The sequence below is a fragment of the Crassostrea angulata genome, chromosome 3 (assembly GCF_025612915.1).
Source record: "Crassostrea angulata isolate pt1a10 chromosome 3, ASM2561291v2, whole genome shotgun sequence".
Taxonomy (NCBI): domain Eukaryota; kingdom Metazoa; phylum Mollusca; class Bivalvia; order Ostreida; family Ostreidae; genus Magallana; species Magallana angulata.
Window position 1 is genome coordinate 21,549,307 of NC_069113.1, and position 18,115 is coordinate 21,567,421.

Consider the following 18,115-nt stretch of genomic DNA (forward strand, 5'->3'; position numbering starts at 1 on the left):
GACATTGTGTTTTGATTTTTAATATATAAATCTGAAACAGTAGTTTTAAGAGAGAGAGAGAGAGAGAGAGAGAGAGAGAGAGAGAGAGAGAGAGAGAGAGAGAGAGAGAGAGAGAGAGAGAGAGTTTTGAATTCTCGTTGGAGTACAACAAAGAAGTTCCTTTAGTGAATTACTTTTCATGCAGTTACGCTGAGCTTTGGATGTCGGAGTTGATAAATGCCTACAGTTTAGTTTACAAAATTTTCACAGTATATCCGGGGTTCTGGTAGTATTGCAGAATAACACACTCCTTTTAAATATTATAAAAGAATACAATGCAAAATCCATCACCCTTTTTTCGCCATCTGTAAAATAAAACCACGAGATCTCATTATCAGTGGCATGCATTGCCATTCTTTGATGTATGCAAGTATGCAGTTTTTGGCAATTTAACAAAAAACAAGAATTGTTAACCAATGCGTACATTCCCCAAAACACTCGGTACTTATAATAATTAAGATTTTATATGCATGTCTACCAGGTGTGTTTATGAGACTTAGCGTTTAATAACCATGCAAAAGTTGTACTAGATAATTGAACAAGAAAATGTTGCACTTTCGGCCAGCTCTCTTGCAGCTAATTGCGTTCTGTGGTTCACCGAATGTGACCTCTACGTCAACTTTCTAATGGTCCCCTAATGTAAGCCGAGGCTTCCGAACATTAAGGGCCGTCCCTATTTATTTACTCTATTTTGTTGCACAGTTTACTTCATTCGACGGACGCTAACAGGTAAGACCGCTCAGTTTACTTACTAATGTATCAATGATAAATATTAATTCACGTATAGTCATTGTCCCCTTATTAATGTATTGAATTTATTTCTAGTAACCTTTTTTCAATTCTTAGTAAAATGCAAGTAACTTTTTAAAAAAAATACCGATTTCAAATTGAAATATATTGAGAATCGTTTAAATCATGCTGCTGTTATATAATATTGTATTCACCAGGCGCTAGATTCACAAAAATTCAAGGAAGGAATGTTTCAATATTTATTTAAGTAAATATTTTATTTTTTCACCTGCTCATTTCATTCCTCTTTCGGAAAGTAGAGAAAAATCCCAACGTCGTTTCTTCGGTAAAAATAAAACTCCAAAAAGTGTCTACAAAAATTCGACCAGTCTAATCGAAATATCAAGCTGCAACAAATTCTTATCATAACGAATACTTTTGTCAGTGTTAAGAAAACATTTTTAAAAATGAAGCCCATAGGAAATACTGTGAATCTTTCACCTATTCGATTAATATTTTTCAATCTTTTTTTCTTTAATTATAAATGACTGCTTACTTTGCAGTAAGAACTAGGAGGCACCATTTCCCAGAAGAGTTTCCAAGATGACCAGGCTAGCAATCCTAGTATTACTGTTGACGTTCGCCAACTTCTCGTCAGCTTTCTTTTTATTCAGAGGTAAAAAAATTAAACAAAAATATTTTTAAAAAAAATTATATAAATCAAATGAGTAACCATGGAACGCATTATGTATTAAGATCATACGGGTATTTACATGTTTTAAGCAAAGATATCTTGTGAGTTAAATGTTTTTTGATATCAAACTTAATATCTATTATTTAAATCTGTAATGATTATTAATCTGACATCGGAATAATTTGATAAATTCTTTTTTTAAAATTACCAAATTTCTATGTAAAGCTACGCAATCGTAGAATTTGAAAGTTGATGTTAAAGTCAAAAATTTTCCAAAGATTATATTATTCATCATTGTTTATAAATTAATGAAATTTATTAATCATATTAAATTTTTCGAGGTAGATCTATGCGTCAATCATGAATAGCCCATGGTTTAGGTTTTCCTTGCAAATGAATATCTAAGGCAATTCACATGATATTAAAAGTTTTGCGATACTTGGCATTATTGCAAATTGATTTATATCGTTTAAACACAGGTAACTCCGGAATGGGCTTAAACAACTACAACAGAGGACTAAGTAGTTGGCTAATGAGTAGTTTGGGGGGATTCGGGGGTTCAGAAGCAGGCGACGCCGGTGACATCATTGAACAGCAACAAGCCAATCAAAGACGATTCAACTCGTTTGGCGGAGGCGGATCCTTTGGAAATTTTTGGGGTGGCAGGGGAAGCGGAGGGTACAGAGGGTTCAATAGCCCTTACTTCTTAAATCCATATGGTGACTACTAACCTTCCTTGTCTTAACATCGTCGCAAATTGTCTCGTGTTTTAATAATGACATAAATGACGTCGTACAACCGACGCAATACCATTGGTTTATATAACATCTATAACACTTTTTGTTTGATAATCGTTTGTAAACTGTATTATATTGTACTGTTGTATTACCTTTAGCAACTAGTATCTGTGTTTATATGTTTGTTTAGATAAAAACATTTAACACATATCACATAATCATTATTAACATAGTCTCATCCACATGCCACGTGGTTTAAAATTAACAGAATTTAAATGTTTTAAAACAAATCTTTGCAATGCTCATATTCATAAAGTAGTAAATATTATTCATCAATGAATCAAATATCATTGTTCTAAATTTTCCAAAATGGCGTTTAATATCAGCAGACTTATTTCATAACTTGTCTCAATTGTGACACGTTTTATTCATTTCTACAGGTTTTTCTCTCTTTGATGATCTTATATCATTTTTCTAAATTCTCTAAAATAAAATTCAATATCAGCAGACTTATTAGTTTGTCTCAATATTGTGACACGTTTTATTCATTTCTACAGGTTTTTCTCTCTTTGATGCCTAAGATCACCAGAAATCCTCTTGAATTAAATGGCACTGCCTAAAGGACCATGTGATACACCTGATATCATCAGTCTCTCGCCTGAATTTAAACTCTGCCGATATTGCATTGGTGTGGAAATTTCTAATCAGTGTGCAATGTGACTATCAATGAAAATCATCATGCCATATATTTATATATCAATATTTTTTGTCAATCATGTATGGATAACCTATAAGGAATAAATAAAACAACAAAATTTACATACATAATTGGTTGAGTTTTTATGCAATGATCTGTCAATATACAGGAAATTCGGTGTCTATATGCTTAGCCCAGGCATACAAGCCCCCGCTAATGTCTTTGAACTTGATGGACTCGGATTTGATGTGGTTCTTGAGTTTTTGGACAGCAATTTGTGAGTCATTTCCTCTTCTACACACCACATATACTGGGAAAGGCTGGTTCTCTCCCCTTGCTGATTTAGACACTATGTGATCCCTCAGGCTAGCTAAACGGTCCTCTCTGTCTATACAGTTGACAGGCAAATCTAAGATGGGGTTAAGTTTATTTTCTTTAACATTATTAGATTTTCGAAGAATACAAAAATATTGCATATATATACATATGATGAACCAGAGATAATTTTTATTACACTTACAATGGGTTTTTTTTCTTTAGTCTTGCCAAGGCTTTGAGAGAAAACACACAACTTGTCAGATAAAATCAATTCCTATAACGTATTATGAGCAGTGATGATTTTTTCCCTATACATTTATTAATAAAAATGTGTCTCTAAATAAATCTGCTGATTTGTCTCAAATTCACTACTAACAGCAAATAGTTTGATCTTTGTTACAAACATTGTGCAAATCTGACCTCTATATGTTTTCACTATATGTTATTCTAAATTCTTCTTTCAGAAGTAAAGATGAACATTTATTTAAACATCTCTCCTTCCCCTTCCCAATATCTTCTCGTATCACTGATTCTATATACCTAATTCCTATAAAATACTTTGCTTTTCATATGAAACCTAACAATAAAAACAAATGCTTTACATCATAAAATAAAAGAACTAAAAACAAACAACCTTGAGTTACCATGTCAAACATTTCAAGACCCTGAGTATTTTTAACAAACTTCAAAGACTTGGACATTAGGATACTATAAACTTCAGCAGGTAGCTGACAAATCTCCATTTCTACTGGCATTCTCACGTCAACAAGCACATGCTTTTGTCCAAGGTCCAAAACCTCTTTGTATTCCTGAAAAAAAGAAATAACAGTATTTTTAACATAGCCAAGAATTTAAAAAGACCTCTTTCATGTTTTTCAATGGTGTTTTTCCTTTCGAAAAAATGCAACTCCTACTTTAAGTGGAAGCAAATGGTAAAATGCCCTTGTAGTAATTACAACCACCACCAACCGTTATGCAAGAACATCTTAGGAAAATTTCTTTGACTTTATATTATACAGACCACATTGATGATTGTGGAACAGTAAGATACAGTTGTTTTGTTTTGGTCTTCTATTCTACTGGCCCCGGGACCATAAAACTTAGACAAGCTCACTTTTGATCTTGGTCTCACTTTTGTTAAAGTGAGACTGAGATCAAAAGTGAGCTCGTCTAAGTTTTATGGCCCCGGGGCCTGGTCTTTTGTAGGAAAAGGTAAGAATTGCACTACCAGGCTTGTCCTTTTACAGAGTGAAACACAACACATCTAATGTGGCATCAGTTGGCAGCCTTAACGAGCTGATTTACAATTTATCTCTTTTCCCTCCCACCACAACCCAATAAAATAACTCAAAAAGGTGTTTTGCTTCAATAGGAGATATCTGCGATAGGCTGGGTTTTTACGTATTTGGTGTAAAGGAATGGATTGTTTTGGTGTTTTTTTGTTTGTTTCACATAACAGCCCTCTAATAATTGGTGAAAATCAGTTGTGTAATAGTGTTAGGGATGCTAAAAAGACGACTGGGAAAAAAGGATTTGTTCTAGCCAATTATACAGACAAAAAAAAAATAGTCCGACTTAACGCTGTTTACTTTAACATGCAAAAGTCCTTTGATAGTATTATCAGTATTTACTTCAAAAGATTTAGACATATACCACTAATAGTCAAACGTAACTGCATATGTCACCAGTTGTTTACATATTAGTTCTCCGCAATGACTGAAATTTGCCTGAAGGTCATAGCAATACATAATCGCATATGCAAGAGTCAATTGTTCCCTAGTTGTGAGTTAGTACATGGATTGTACAAGCTTCTAATTGTTCTCCTTTGATTTACTAAGTACATGTATTCACATTACCTGAACGCTTATCCTGTCTTCACGTCCCAAAACACTCAATGACTTTTCCTACAAAAAATCAAACATTGCCAGTCTTTTATTCAAACAGTTTTTAGCTGCCAATTAAAAAATAATCTAAACAGATAGAATCATCCAAAATATGACTATGAATGCGAATTGCTTTTTATATTTTTTTTCTCCAATAGTGAGGAAAAATTGCTTCAAGTATGTGTATGCTATCAATGTGAATTATTATCAATGTGTAAAGAAAATAGTTTAGACTATTGCTAATTGTTTTTTTCTTAATTCGGTAGAAGTTGAAAATACAAATAAAAAAAAGAAAAAGTTATAGCAACAATATATTAATAAAAGACTTATAATTTTTACACAAGATAATTTTATATGCAGCTTAAATTATTTGTCATATTGAGAGCTTGCTGATCATAGCTATCATCTTGCAAATTCTACTTAGCTACACCATTAAATTAAAAAAAAGCAAACTGAGTTTGTCATCTTTAATCACTCCGATTTTTCAGCACCAACTCCTCGAGCGAGTCCTGGTCTAGTCTGTGGTTGATACTTATTTATACCTCTAGTATCAGACAAGTACCTCTTACAGCAGTATTAAAGGTGACAAACTACCTTATCATCGGGTCGGGAACCACAGAACTGCTGGTAGTCAATCAACTCTGTAATTTCTGGCCGCTGCCCACAAACAATGCAGTTTGGCTGTTTTGGCCGCAATTTGATAGTCCTAAATGTCCCTTCTTGTCCGTCAAACAAGAGCAGTTTTTGGCAAAAGGAGGCTAAAAATTGTAAGGAAATCAATATTTTTGTTCTTTGGTCTGTTTTTTTTTTTTGTGACACAAAAATAATGACTGTTTCAGTGTGAGAAATGCATGATTTAGATAAAGTGCTGATTACAGCTCTGAGAGACTAGTTGATTTTTACACCAACAGTACATATGCAACTCATGCAAAAAAATCTTTCTAGATGTATTTACATGTATGCTGCAAATTTAATTAAAGCACAAAATCTGATCAGTTGATTTGTAATGTGCACATGTATACTATTATTTCATATACACTGTATTAGTATTTAATTTTACCTTTTTGGTTATTTTAAAATTCATTATCTATAGGTTGCATTGGATATTCCCCAAAGCATTATTTTTATTTAGCAGACATCTTTCAATTGTTGAGACTGTATTACATCTGAATCTTTCTTTTTGCTAAACTGCATGTATCATCAGACTACAGAGAGAGAGAGAGAGAGAGAGAGAGAGAGAGAGAGAGAGAGAGAGAGAGAGAGAGAGAGAGAGAGTACTGGGCAATATTCAAGGTGATGGCCCAAAATGACCATCTTATTTGATCAATTGAGATTTAAAGTTGGCTGGATTGGCACAAATTACCACTTGAAGTGAATTGCTGTATAAATGATTCTGGATTGTACAACTGTACTTGTTACAATTATGGATAATAAATATAACATGTACATGTATACTGGGATGCATGTAATGCAATTACCTGAACCTATGTTTTATTTTGAGTTCTACTTAGCAATACAACTTCATTTTTTCTACATCTCTGGAAAGAGAATTAAAAATTCAAAAATATTTTTTTTCATACAAACGAAATTTTCAAAAACAGAAAATGTGTATTGACATTTATAATCCTATTTATTTTGTGTGATAAGCACGACAGTTAAAACAGATTTCTGTACATCCTTTTTGACACTAGAAAGGCTCATTTTGACACCAGGCAGGTTAATGGGTTGTAAATGTCACAGTACTCATAATTAGGGCATGCCATGTTAAACAATATTTCATACAGGAGAATTTTGACAAGCTTAAGTACCGCATCAGACATGTTCCCAAAGGTAGAAAGCAAATTACCGTATTAAAGTTAGTACATTTGTATTTGGATTCTATTTATACTCTTTAATTTCTGAACATGAATTATTTATTGGTTCTAACATACTAAAGATTGGTATATAATCATGATGTTGTTCATTATTTATCATTTTTCAGCAAATTTCTTGTAAAATGCTATTACAGGTTGTTTAAAAAACCCATATTTTTCAAAAACATTTCAAAGCTTTTATTTTTTCAGCATGAAATTAAAACAATGGCGATTAGTACTTTTTGAGAAAATCATGAAATTTTAAACCATGGAATTGATTTTAACAAACATCTACCCTGTAGTTGATAATTAACAGATCTCTTGTTGTAGCTACATGTTTTCACTAACAAGAGGACAGCATGCATATATTTTTAAGTTTTATCCTTCTCTGTGCCATGAAGGTGCATAAGGCCAGAGCTTAACCCCAATTTTCATGGTGCTAAGTCGATGAGAGTCATTGACTCCCCCTGGATGGGACACGTACCAGTCCATCGCAGGTTAACCCCCGGTGTAAGCTGGCAGGTACCAATTTTCAGCTGGGTGGACTGAGACAATGTAAATAAAGTGCCTTGTCTAAGTGCATAACACACAACATCAAGTGACACAGCAGGGTTTGAACCAGCGACCTTTCAGTTACTGGCCTAATACCAATGAGCCATGTGCTCCAATATATATTTTTAAATACAATATTAATTTACTTTTGTTAAAGATATTCTATGAATCTACCGTGGTAGATTAGATTAATGTTTTCAAAGCATTTGGAAAGTTTTTACCTACTTGTATGCCATGTTCATCATTATTTCATTTGTGATTTGAAAAAAAAGGATACATTCCATTCCACAGGCTATTTTGATGGCTTCTAAGGCTTGCATACTTCCGATAATCCCAGGAACTGAAACAAAAAGTACAGAGAAATCATGGGCTAGTGGAATCTGTGTCCATTCCAAATACTATTTGATATAAAGAATTTCAAGTTTCAGGAAAAAAATTTAACAATCACTATTAATAATATTATCAGTTTGGTTTTCTTCTGTGACTAAAAATGGAGTGTTTTTATCAAAGAGAAAGGCATGGTACGTGTCACTACATTTCCATTTACTTAATAATTTAATATCATATCTTCATATGTTGAAATGTACCTTTTGCTATAATGCATCATTATTGAAAAGATTGAATATCACACTTAATCAATCATGGTTAAATCAGGATTATGGACATATAGTTCCTGATAAAATCTAGGCTTGCTGAAATATCTTTTTTCTTGTAACAATTTTCTTACTTTATGGGAGGGTACAAACAATTCTAACAGAACATATCAGACATACAGTACATACTTGATATTCAGATAATAAGTTGTTTTTTAATCACAGAAACTATGCAGATGAAATAAAGAATACTTGTATTGACAAATAAGTTGTCCATAAATTTTAACTATAAGATTTTATAAGCAAAAATTGGTTAAACATTTAAACATTATGAATGATATACATGTATATCTTAATCATTTTCATTTAATAGGTAAAAATACATTACATGTATATGTATATATACTGTCATGTGTATACATGATTTAAAATGAAAAAAAAATCAAAATATAAACTATCCTCTGGTGTTCAGAGACATATAGAATAAATACTTCCAAAAGGGCATTTAGTCATGGCATCCAAGTATTAGCCAAGTGGAAAGTCCTTGTGATTTTGGCCAGTATGTTAATGCCTGTACAGTATTACATTCCTATGCAAGAAATGCTCTAAAATACACATAACACTACTATTTCGGGCAACCGGTCATTGACCATAACATTAGATTTACATTAGCTGGCATAATTTATACATATATGTAATAAGTATCTAAAGGTAAATATATTTTGTGCATGCTTTGACAAGATTTTCTGAAAATCGTAACTCCTAAATGAAACCAAAAACTGTTTTAATGCCACTTTTTTTATTATCAGGGTAGTTGTTTTTCAAGATTGACTGACCTAAATTTTAGAATTTGAAAACAGTATACAAAATTCAGTCTGTGGAGTCAGATGAATGAATTTAACAAATTAACCCTTCATATTTACATGTACATGTATAAACAGAATCAGCAATACAATTTGATTTGGGGAAAAGTCTTCATTAGATAAAACAAACTAAGAAAAAAATATGGTCTTGGGCCACACCAATATAATTTCTTGTTCGTCCGACCCCGCCACTCAAATTTAAAAAAACCTCTACAAATAATATTATTTTAAATTTCCCGCATCCAGGAAATTCTGCACTGTTTTCTGTTGTATTTCCGCTTTATTTTTCAGATAGTTTTAATTTATCAATCAGAAAGAAGAAGAAAAAATATGACCGTTGCACAGATTTAGGTATTTATGTAAAAATTTTGGCAAAAAAAATAATAATTTTATTATTTAATTGCTCGTTTGATCCTACCTTTTTTCTCTTGATCTCCAATGAACAAGAAATTGTATTGGTGTCGCCTTATTTAAGAAGTTGCATGTAACGATCGCTTGACAATATTTTTAAAGTTACTGGTAGTTTGTTAAACTACCGGTAAGTTAGTAATTGCTGCAATTTATTATCTTTCAAGGAATATTTGATGATTATATTAAGCAGGCTTAAAAAAAATTATCAACCTCAAACTTTGTCTACATCTGATTGCATAGAGGAATCAATCGGGGAATTCAGTTATCCAGCACTGATACAATTGTACATATATCTGACAAGTTGAACTTACTGACTCCCAGCACACCCCCATCAGAGCAGTTGGTGACAGTCTCTGGGGGAGGGGGTTTGGGGTACAGACATCTGTAGCAGGGTCCATCTTTATAACCATACACTGTCAACTGTGGAAGATGAATAAAAAATATGAAATGTCTTGCTTAAAATTTTCACCAAATTAAAAATACATGTATTTTCTTCTACAACATAACCTTTTCCTATACTTATTTGTATATTTTGTTGGAATGTGCAATCTTGCAATTGAACAATAAAAGAAAAAGATGCTGTAGATTCCTAATCAAAAGCAAGGAATAAATATCCCCGTAAAATTGCAAGAAGCACATTTCGCGTCTTTTATAATCTCACTTCTATTTTCGCGTCTTTTATAATCTCACTTCTATTTTTCTGAGAGAGGAAAACTAAATGAAACTAGGATAAAAAATTTGGCATTCATGATTTTATATTCTCGCCAATAGTTGCAAAATGGTTGATTCGCAGAAGTTTGTGTACTCACTTAAAATAAGAAATCTACAGTACCCCCCTTAAAACATCTACTGTTCAACAAAAATGTGACCTATTCCATGAGAATCAAAACAATTTTTGTGTGTGTAATATGAAGAAAAGTAAACTGTGAAATTGCTTACGGATGCTTATAGTCCATACATGTACGAGTATTGGGAGTATGTATAAATATTTCTACCCAAAGTTTAAGAGAGTGAATGATCCTTGTACAGGAGCTAGCGCTTAAGTACCAAAGTGGTTAAATCTTTGATTTATGTAAACCGACTATTTTTGGTGACAATAAAAGTTTATATATCACTGTGGTGCACACCTGCCTTTTAATGATGAATAAGATGTATTACAGCAAATATTCACAGTCGTAAAACTCACACCATTTTACCACACAGAGACGGCAGACACCACCGTCCTGTAGGCTGACATATTGAATACTTCACTGAATGGATGATCGCAATCATTTCAGGAAATAATTGATCTATGTACAAGTTACGGTGACATCACACTCAAACGAAAATACGAGAGGATTGATCTATGGAAAGAACGCAATGACATGACAGATATCTATTGATAATGATCTGTTATAATAAGACAAGTCATTGTAATTGTACAACAAAAATCAGATAATACATATATATATATTCCCTCATATATTTGACAAAAAGACTAATTTTGAAAAAGGCTTCCTGCAAAATTTTGTCAGCTAAAACTTTAACTAGTTTGGTTTCATATAATCATATATACCATACCTGTCCTTCAAACCTAAGAGCACTTCCTGACACCAGAGGTTTCTGGGATAGAATGCAAGCATCATTTAGCAGGTAGCGTGTGGCTACATTATCACTGGCATCCAAAACAATATCATAACTTAACAGCATCAAGGAAACTCAATTTATAACATTTCATTGTACAAACCATGACTTAACTGCATTGAATAAAAGAAATCAAACAATGTTCAAACTACTGTAAACTAAAACTGTAATTTAAACAATAAAATAAGGTGTTATGCAATGCATTTTTATTTGTGCTGTATGAAAAATTAGTGCACATTGTAAATACCTAAATGTGTTCTTTTAATATATATTTTTTCAATTACTCTGGTTATTAATTTTAATACCTTCCAAGCAAATGCAAGAAAACCGAATCTGAATTATTAAGTTTATGCAGAGAAATGCATGTGTATTTGATAAATGTAGTTATTAACATACCGGTACATGTATATTGATAGATTTATCAGTGTCACCTTTTGTCATGATTATATGAATAGCATATTAACATGCATATTATATAACTGACACATTTCACACTTCTCTACTGTTTACTTATAGAGTTACAGTTACGACAAACCAAGGGAACAGGTTTCCGCTGGTTCCCATATTTCTTGCAGGCATTTTGGACCAAGGGTACGAGATGTACGTCATATAAATTAGTACAAAGGATACTTCTTAATGATCTGCAGTGCGTTTGAGCTGTCAAGTTGTACCTGGTGCGGAACACATTGCACATGAGAGTTCAACCTGCAAAACAACAACAACAACAGCAATGAAAATGGATGCACAATGAATGACAGTTACATTTACGGCTATAAGTATATTAAAACAGTCATCTCTTTATGGCGGGTCTTAAGTGGGTTATTCAGTTTTCTGTGGGAGGAAACAGCTTTGGCTGTCATTATCTTAAACAGCACCTAATGATTTAATTGACCCTTGCATGAATAAACGCAGTGTTAACATAATGACAATTCCGACATAAAAGTCAAATTCTGGTGTATTTGTTTATTTATGATTATTGCTCAAACAATTAAGGTATATATATGTAAAAGGTATATAGTATATAAACTGTTCTCTTTAGACATTTTCACATTAAGACACCCCTACTTCTTTTTTATGTTTGCAAATGATGCAATTGGTCATTTGATGTTTTATGTAGTTGAGTGCTAACTTAGGATTAAATTAATTGGGGTGGCAATACAGTTAAATACTGGATGTGTTTAATACTACAAATGTATTTGTTTTCTGTGTGACTACTAATTTAATTGAAACCAATATTTGTTTTGAAATTCAAGAAAGACTAACTAACAGTAAAGTATGCATGTTTTCACCAGAGAAATTTGTATGATTTTTTTATAGTGCAGCTCCATAAACTCTACTGCAAAGGGATTGGCATAGAGCAATATGATAATGCATAATTGATGCTAATTTCCAAAGAAACTGAAAGGTGGTGTGAACAAATTCTATGAGTACATTAATAACTAAAGTTAATTTTCTTTTTTTTTTTTTTATAAATGTAGAATTACAGGTAACTACTAAAAATTTCATATTCTTAAAAAAGCAGTAGATGTTTGAAAAAATTTAAATGCAACAAGAATAGAACCTTTGGAAGCACTGTACAAAAGAGAGTAACTCTAAAATATAGTCATCAGTTGTGTTAAGGGGAGTAACTGTTGTACTTGTATAATTAATTATCTGCAATCTATTTGTGGTGAGTCTCAATTAACTTGCTTTATTTTTTCTTTAATATTTCACAACAAACTGATCTGTATTTTATAACATAAAAGAAACATGTCCATTAATTTTTGTTCATATCACATTATCAGGGGTTTTATGCCTCGGGGATCAAATCATCGAAGATACATCTGTCGTTCTGTCTGTTTAAAGGATGATATCCCTTAAACATATAAAAATGACCCCTTTTTATACAATAAATTGTACAAAAACATTACTAAGTTAACAATAAATTGTATAAAAACTACCAATCTTTTTATAATTTTAAATCAAGAGTGAATGAATATGACACACCGTTATTAGTGTTGATAGCTTGGATTGTTTCAATCTAATTAAAATTAGACGTTCTGAATCTGCTACCGCTTCTTGTTTGAGAAGCGGTAGCGGATTCAGAACGTCTAATTTTAATTAGATTGGGATTGGGTTTTTTTCGTAATGATTGATGCATTTCAATGAAATTGTACACCCAGTAACAGCAAAATTCGTTTTGGGTTGACCCTGCCCTTCTGATGAATTAAAATGAATTGAATGGGTGGATCTTGGTACAATAGGCGATATGTTATTGTATATGAAGGAATTGAGCAAATCAGAAAAGAGTTGTTAACATACTACATGTATCACGTATGTGACTTTATTTACCGATATCGCCAAATTCTTACCAGTTGGGGGGAAACTTAGCGATCAGAAATTAAATCTGTTGATAATTAATACAAATTACAGATAATGTATTTTCATAAATAAATGTAAATGGCATATAAAGTCATGTCGAACACGCTTACTAAATCTATGTCAAATGACAAGTGTGGCACAGATGAGTTACCGTACATGAAAGCTAGGTTAAAGGAGTTCACACCAGGTAAACAACGTCAGTTTATAATGAGGAAGACCCACTGGTGGACTTTAGCATTTTATAGAAGTTACATATGAGCAGGGTGAGGTACATTTTTCCCCTTTTACATATAGATAGATTTTGAGAAGTTACATTGACCAATTGATGGAGAAAAATGTACCTAATTGCACTCGTATATTTTAAAGGCTTTAAAATGTGGGGTGGAGCTAAAAGAGATTGAATGTAAACAGTGTACCTCTACCATAAATAATGATTTATATCTCCCATGTTATTGTTTTTTCTAGGGTAAGAAAGGGATTCTATAAGAGTACATATATCGAAGATTAAGTACATGTACAATGAAAAGAGAAATTTCCAAAATTTATTTTTTTGCCAATTTACTAGGAACTTTATTTCACATCCTTTATATATAATTGTTTGGCTTTATTTTTGAGATGATAAACTCAAAATTGGCAAACACATACATGTACAACTATACGTGACTTTCAAATGTACTGTCAATTGGAAATTGATCAATAACATAAAATATTGCGCTTTAATGAACAATTGATTTCATGGATCAACTCAACAATAAAATTCAGGAAAATTGGTATTCAACGAATACTGATGAAACCATAGTATTGCCCCTTTCTGAAGTGTTTTCCAATCAACTTTCAATTAGGAGTGGACAAGTGTTTTGTTGTTGTAATTAAGAATCACCTACTGACTGCAGGCAGAGGCTGCTGAAGAAGATTTTGCCACGCCCACTTTTCCCTCCGAGTGAAGAATCTGGCGGTGGAGGTTGGACAGTTCTACTGCGTCATAGTCTATGAAACCTATTCTACCTGGAAACCAAAATTATCAATAAAAGAGCCTTATTTCATTAAACAATTACATAATTACCCAGTAATACGGGCTGATTGAACAAAAAAATTTAAAATACAATTGAGATGATGTTAGAACTGTCTTGGCAAAGAATAATAAGACTCCAACTTTAAATTAGTGAGAACTTTTAGTACAAAATACATCTGTTACTAATGTAATAAAACTAACTTAGAAATTCTGTATACTGTAATATATGTAATTGCTTGCTTCCTTCTTTATTTCAAATATTTAACTCCTTATAAGAACAGTCAATGTAGAAGATGTTTTCTGAAGATTTGAATCTGAATACGGGTACTGCTCAACCATTCCATACCAGGAAACTGCTTACCTACTCCAGCTGCTGCTAAATATATCCCAGCAGGACAACCTAAGCCCCCAGCACCAACCACCAATACAGATGTGTTAGCCAACTTCAGTTGCCCTTAAAACAGTTTAAATTCATATTTACAAAATATATCATTATATACAATGTATATGAAATATTTTGAAATCGTTATTTGACAGGAAGTTGACGTCTGATTGGTACAAAATTGAATCCCATATATATGGTATATGGTATACCTCTGCGACTTAAAGTGGCGGAGAAAAAATGAAACAGAAAATTGTTATTGGCAGATAGACAGACAGACATACAAGGGTAAAAACAGTATACTTCCTCTCCTTCGGACAGGGATATAAAAAGTGATTGAATTATAAATCAGTAATGAAAGCCTCCACAGTTGTAAAACCTAATAATATATTCATCATTTACGTAAAAATAATTTGGTAAAGATTAGCAAATCGTTAAGGTCAATAAAGTTAACATTTGTAACCATTAATCAAATCACTTCACTGACCAAACAACCATAAATAAACATTTGCAGCAAAACCACCCAGTATAAACAAGTAACCAAAGTATACCTTGCATACCGTGATGTAATTTGAGTGAAACCACCAGGATTCGGTCCACATACCTTGTACTCCGATTTCTGGAAGAATCAACTGTCTGCTGTATCTCCCTATTTCTGCATTTGATAGTGAAGACCTTGGTTCCAATTTATCATTAACTACATGTGGGTCAGTATCTTGAATTTTCTACAAGAGGAAACCTGCTTGGTGATAACTTGAATATAATCATATGTAACAGTTATGTAGTAAACAGGTTGGCAAAGTTGCCGATCATCCTACAGGACAAACGATAGCCTGTTGAGAGATATTGTATTCCTAAAAGTATCTACATTTACAGTCTGCTTAACTTCAATTTGAGGGAATTTATAACCAATACAATTAAAATGTGTTGGTCAGACTAGTTAGAATACCAGCAACTGATAGCTTAGTTGGTATAGCATCTGACTAGAGATTCAAGAGACCCAGGTTCAAATCCTATTCTAGAATAATTAAAGCCGTTCACAGTTGTGCGAGTAAGAGGCATCTGGCAAATTTTACTATTTGCGCACACACTGCGCCTTGCAAAACTCTGTTTACTATGCAGAGTCTGAGAGACAGCTTCATGTAAATCTTTAATAACAAGTAGATTACTAAAAACATAATTGTTATGCATTTTCCTTAAGATTAAAACATTTATAAAGCTACAAGATGATCCAAACCACATTTTTTTAAAATATGTAAATACTTTAGTAGGAAGTTTACTTCGCCTACTAAGAGGAAAGTTTATTCATTCCTTGCTGTGTTGGAAATTAACAAAACAGTGCGATATATCCTACTTAATATCATGTTTTATTGCATGTATAATGCTTTTGCATCATATTAACATGGAACTAACCAATGATATCACATGCAAATCAAATACTTGTTTCAACCATTTGGTGCTGTGCCAACCCCTCTTGAACTGACAGGTTAACTCCTGCCAGTGGAAGAGCCTGGGACGATTTTGTAGGGCAAAGATCATTTAGGGAGGGGGCGCGAAATGTGATGGTCATGCATGCAGTTGATTGCTAGTCTCTCACAGTATCAAAATTTCCTGAGAGAATGTAAACAAAAAGTAAAGTCCGTTGAAATTTGACCTCATTAATATCAAGACCTTTGCCCATATAAATAAAGCCGTTTCAACAATAACTTGGACTTTAGTGGGATGTTACTATCTATAGTTTGCTCATCAAAACTAGCTATATAAACAAATAATGACCTCCTTTTTTCTAATTCCTGAAGAGAAGCTCATTAATATTCATAGACTGTAAAAACGGAATATTTTTCCTCAATTTCTGCTCTGTTGTGTAAATTGATGCGGTTTCAATGAAATATACAGCCCTCTTTTGAAGGCAGACGAGTGTCATTGCGGGGAGTTCAATATACCCATGTCTATTAGCCAATGACTGGACATATTACCATGAGCAGACCCCCGTTCATAAAACTGGAGTTTGTCACCTACTGTCCATAGTTCAAGCTCTTGTTAAAACGGCTCGAGGTCTCACAAGAATCAAAATTCGAGTTTCCTCTATCATGTCTATAGGAGCATTGTAAGAATATCCCCGAGTACCCAAACTCCGTCACCATAAGCAGAAAACGTCCCGCGTTTCTCTGTAAATTATTTTTTGTGGTTTTTATCATTTGCAATCACTAAATATGATCTGAAACAATATAATTTATAAAATTATTAACAAAAATATTTTTATTTCTATTCAAATAAGCCCTCTGAATACGACGTTTATCACGCGTGCTTATTATATCTTATGAACCTAACTCCGTCACCCACATGCTCTATGATATGGCAGGGAATGAAGACACATTAACAATTTAGTTAAAACTCCATTTGTATCTAGTCCAAGTTATAATAAGTAAAAATGGTGCATACAATTTAATTGTATTTAATTTCACCGAAATGAAATGATCGCCAGAATAAAATATGGGTCCATGTAACAACAATCACAATGGCCTTTTCAGAATGTATGGATGCCGTTCGATTTATGTCCTTACTTATTTCAAATATTTTATATCATTAATTAATATATTACTTATTATATTATTTATTTATTACATTTTTAGAAATGTATCATATTCTAAATAGCGATATACCGGATATATCTATACCCTGTATAAGGCAAAAGTTACGGCATGAGCGATTTGACGTTAACATCAAGAATAGTGCATAAAGGCTATTGCGGATTGAAAAAAATGTGTATTACCTTAATCAAAAATGTATTACATGTGAGATGTTTCACCTTGATATCTCTAAAAATGGATGACCACCGTAAATGATCGAATGGGCCCGCATGTCAGAAATATCGATATTTTAGTGCACCCGTGAAAAAGTTTTAGCTGATTTCACACAATTATTGGTGCATAAAGTGAACAAGGTTTAATTCTGTTATTTTTTGACACATTCTTAAATTCAACCGTTGCAAATTATTGACATTTGATTAAAGATTTTTGACATGTAAAAAATGACGTCATAATCGTACTTGATTTCAAACGGCGAGGAGTTTCCCGAAAGTGACGGAGTTAGGGTAGTGACGGAGTTAGGGGGCTATGCGATAATTGTATTGCACATAAGTTGACTTAACTACAGAGTTATCTTTAGACATATTTACCAAAAGGTCTCTTAATCTCTTGTTTTCTTGATCTATTTGTTCAAGTTGCAATCTCAAAGACTGTATTTCTTTCTCCATTACAATACCGAATATGCTACAAACTGTCTGACATCGTGCACGTTGTTTATCACGGAAATGAATCTTCTTCGGCCCTCCGATAAAGAAGAGTTCTACTTTTTGTTTACGTCTT

General features: G+C 32.7%; 2 protein-coding genes across 2 annotated transcripts; one reads left to right on the plus strand and one right to left on the minus strand.

Moving 5' to 3' along the window:
• The first annotated feature begins 729 nt into the window (after positions 1–729).
• Positions 730–3,018, plus strand: LOC128178565 (uncharacterized). Its single transcript, XM_052845800.1, has 4 exons — positions 730–768; positions 1,332–1,444; positions 1,942–2,181; positions 2,757–3,018. The coding sequence occupies exons 2-4, from the start codon at positions 1,372–1,374 to the stop codon at positions 2,777–2,779; spliced, it is 336 nt and encodes a 111-aa protein (XP_052701760.1). The 5' UTR covers positions 730–768; positions 1,332–1,371; the 3' UTR covers positions 2,780–3,018.
• LOC128178562 (adenylyltransferase and sulfurtransferase MOCS3-like) lies at positions 3,015–18,108 on the minus strand. The gene is made up of 12 exons (XM_052845798.1): positions 17,926–18,108; positions 15,352–15,472; positions 14,727–14,819; positions 14,238–14,358; positions 11,623–11,697; positions 10,930–11,047; positions 9,681–9,789; positions 7,780–7,842; positions 5,692–5,855; positions 5,071–5,118; positions 3,924–4,023; positions 3,015–3,305 (listed from the first exon to the last, which is right to left on the minus strand). The coding sequence occupies exons 1-12, from the start codon at positions 18,001–18,003 to the stop codon at positions 3,055–3,057; spliced, it is 1,341 nt and encodes a 446-aa protein (XP_052701758.1). The 5' UTR covers positions 18,004–18,108; the 3' UTR covers positions 3,015–3,054.
• Positions 18,109–18,115: the final 7 nt, after the last annotated feature.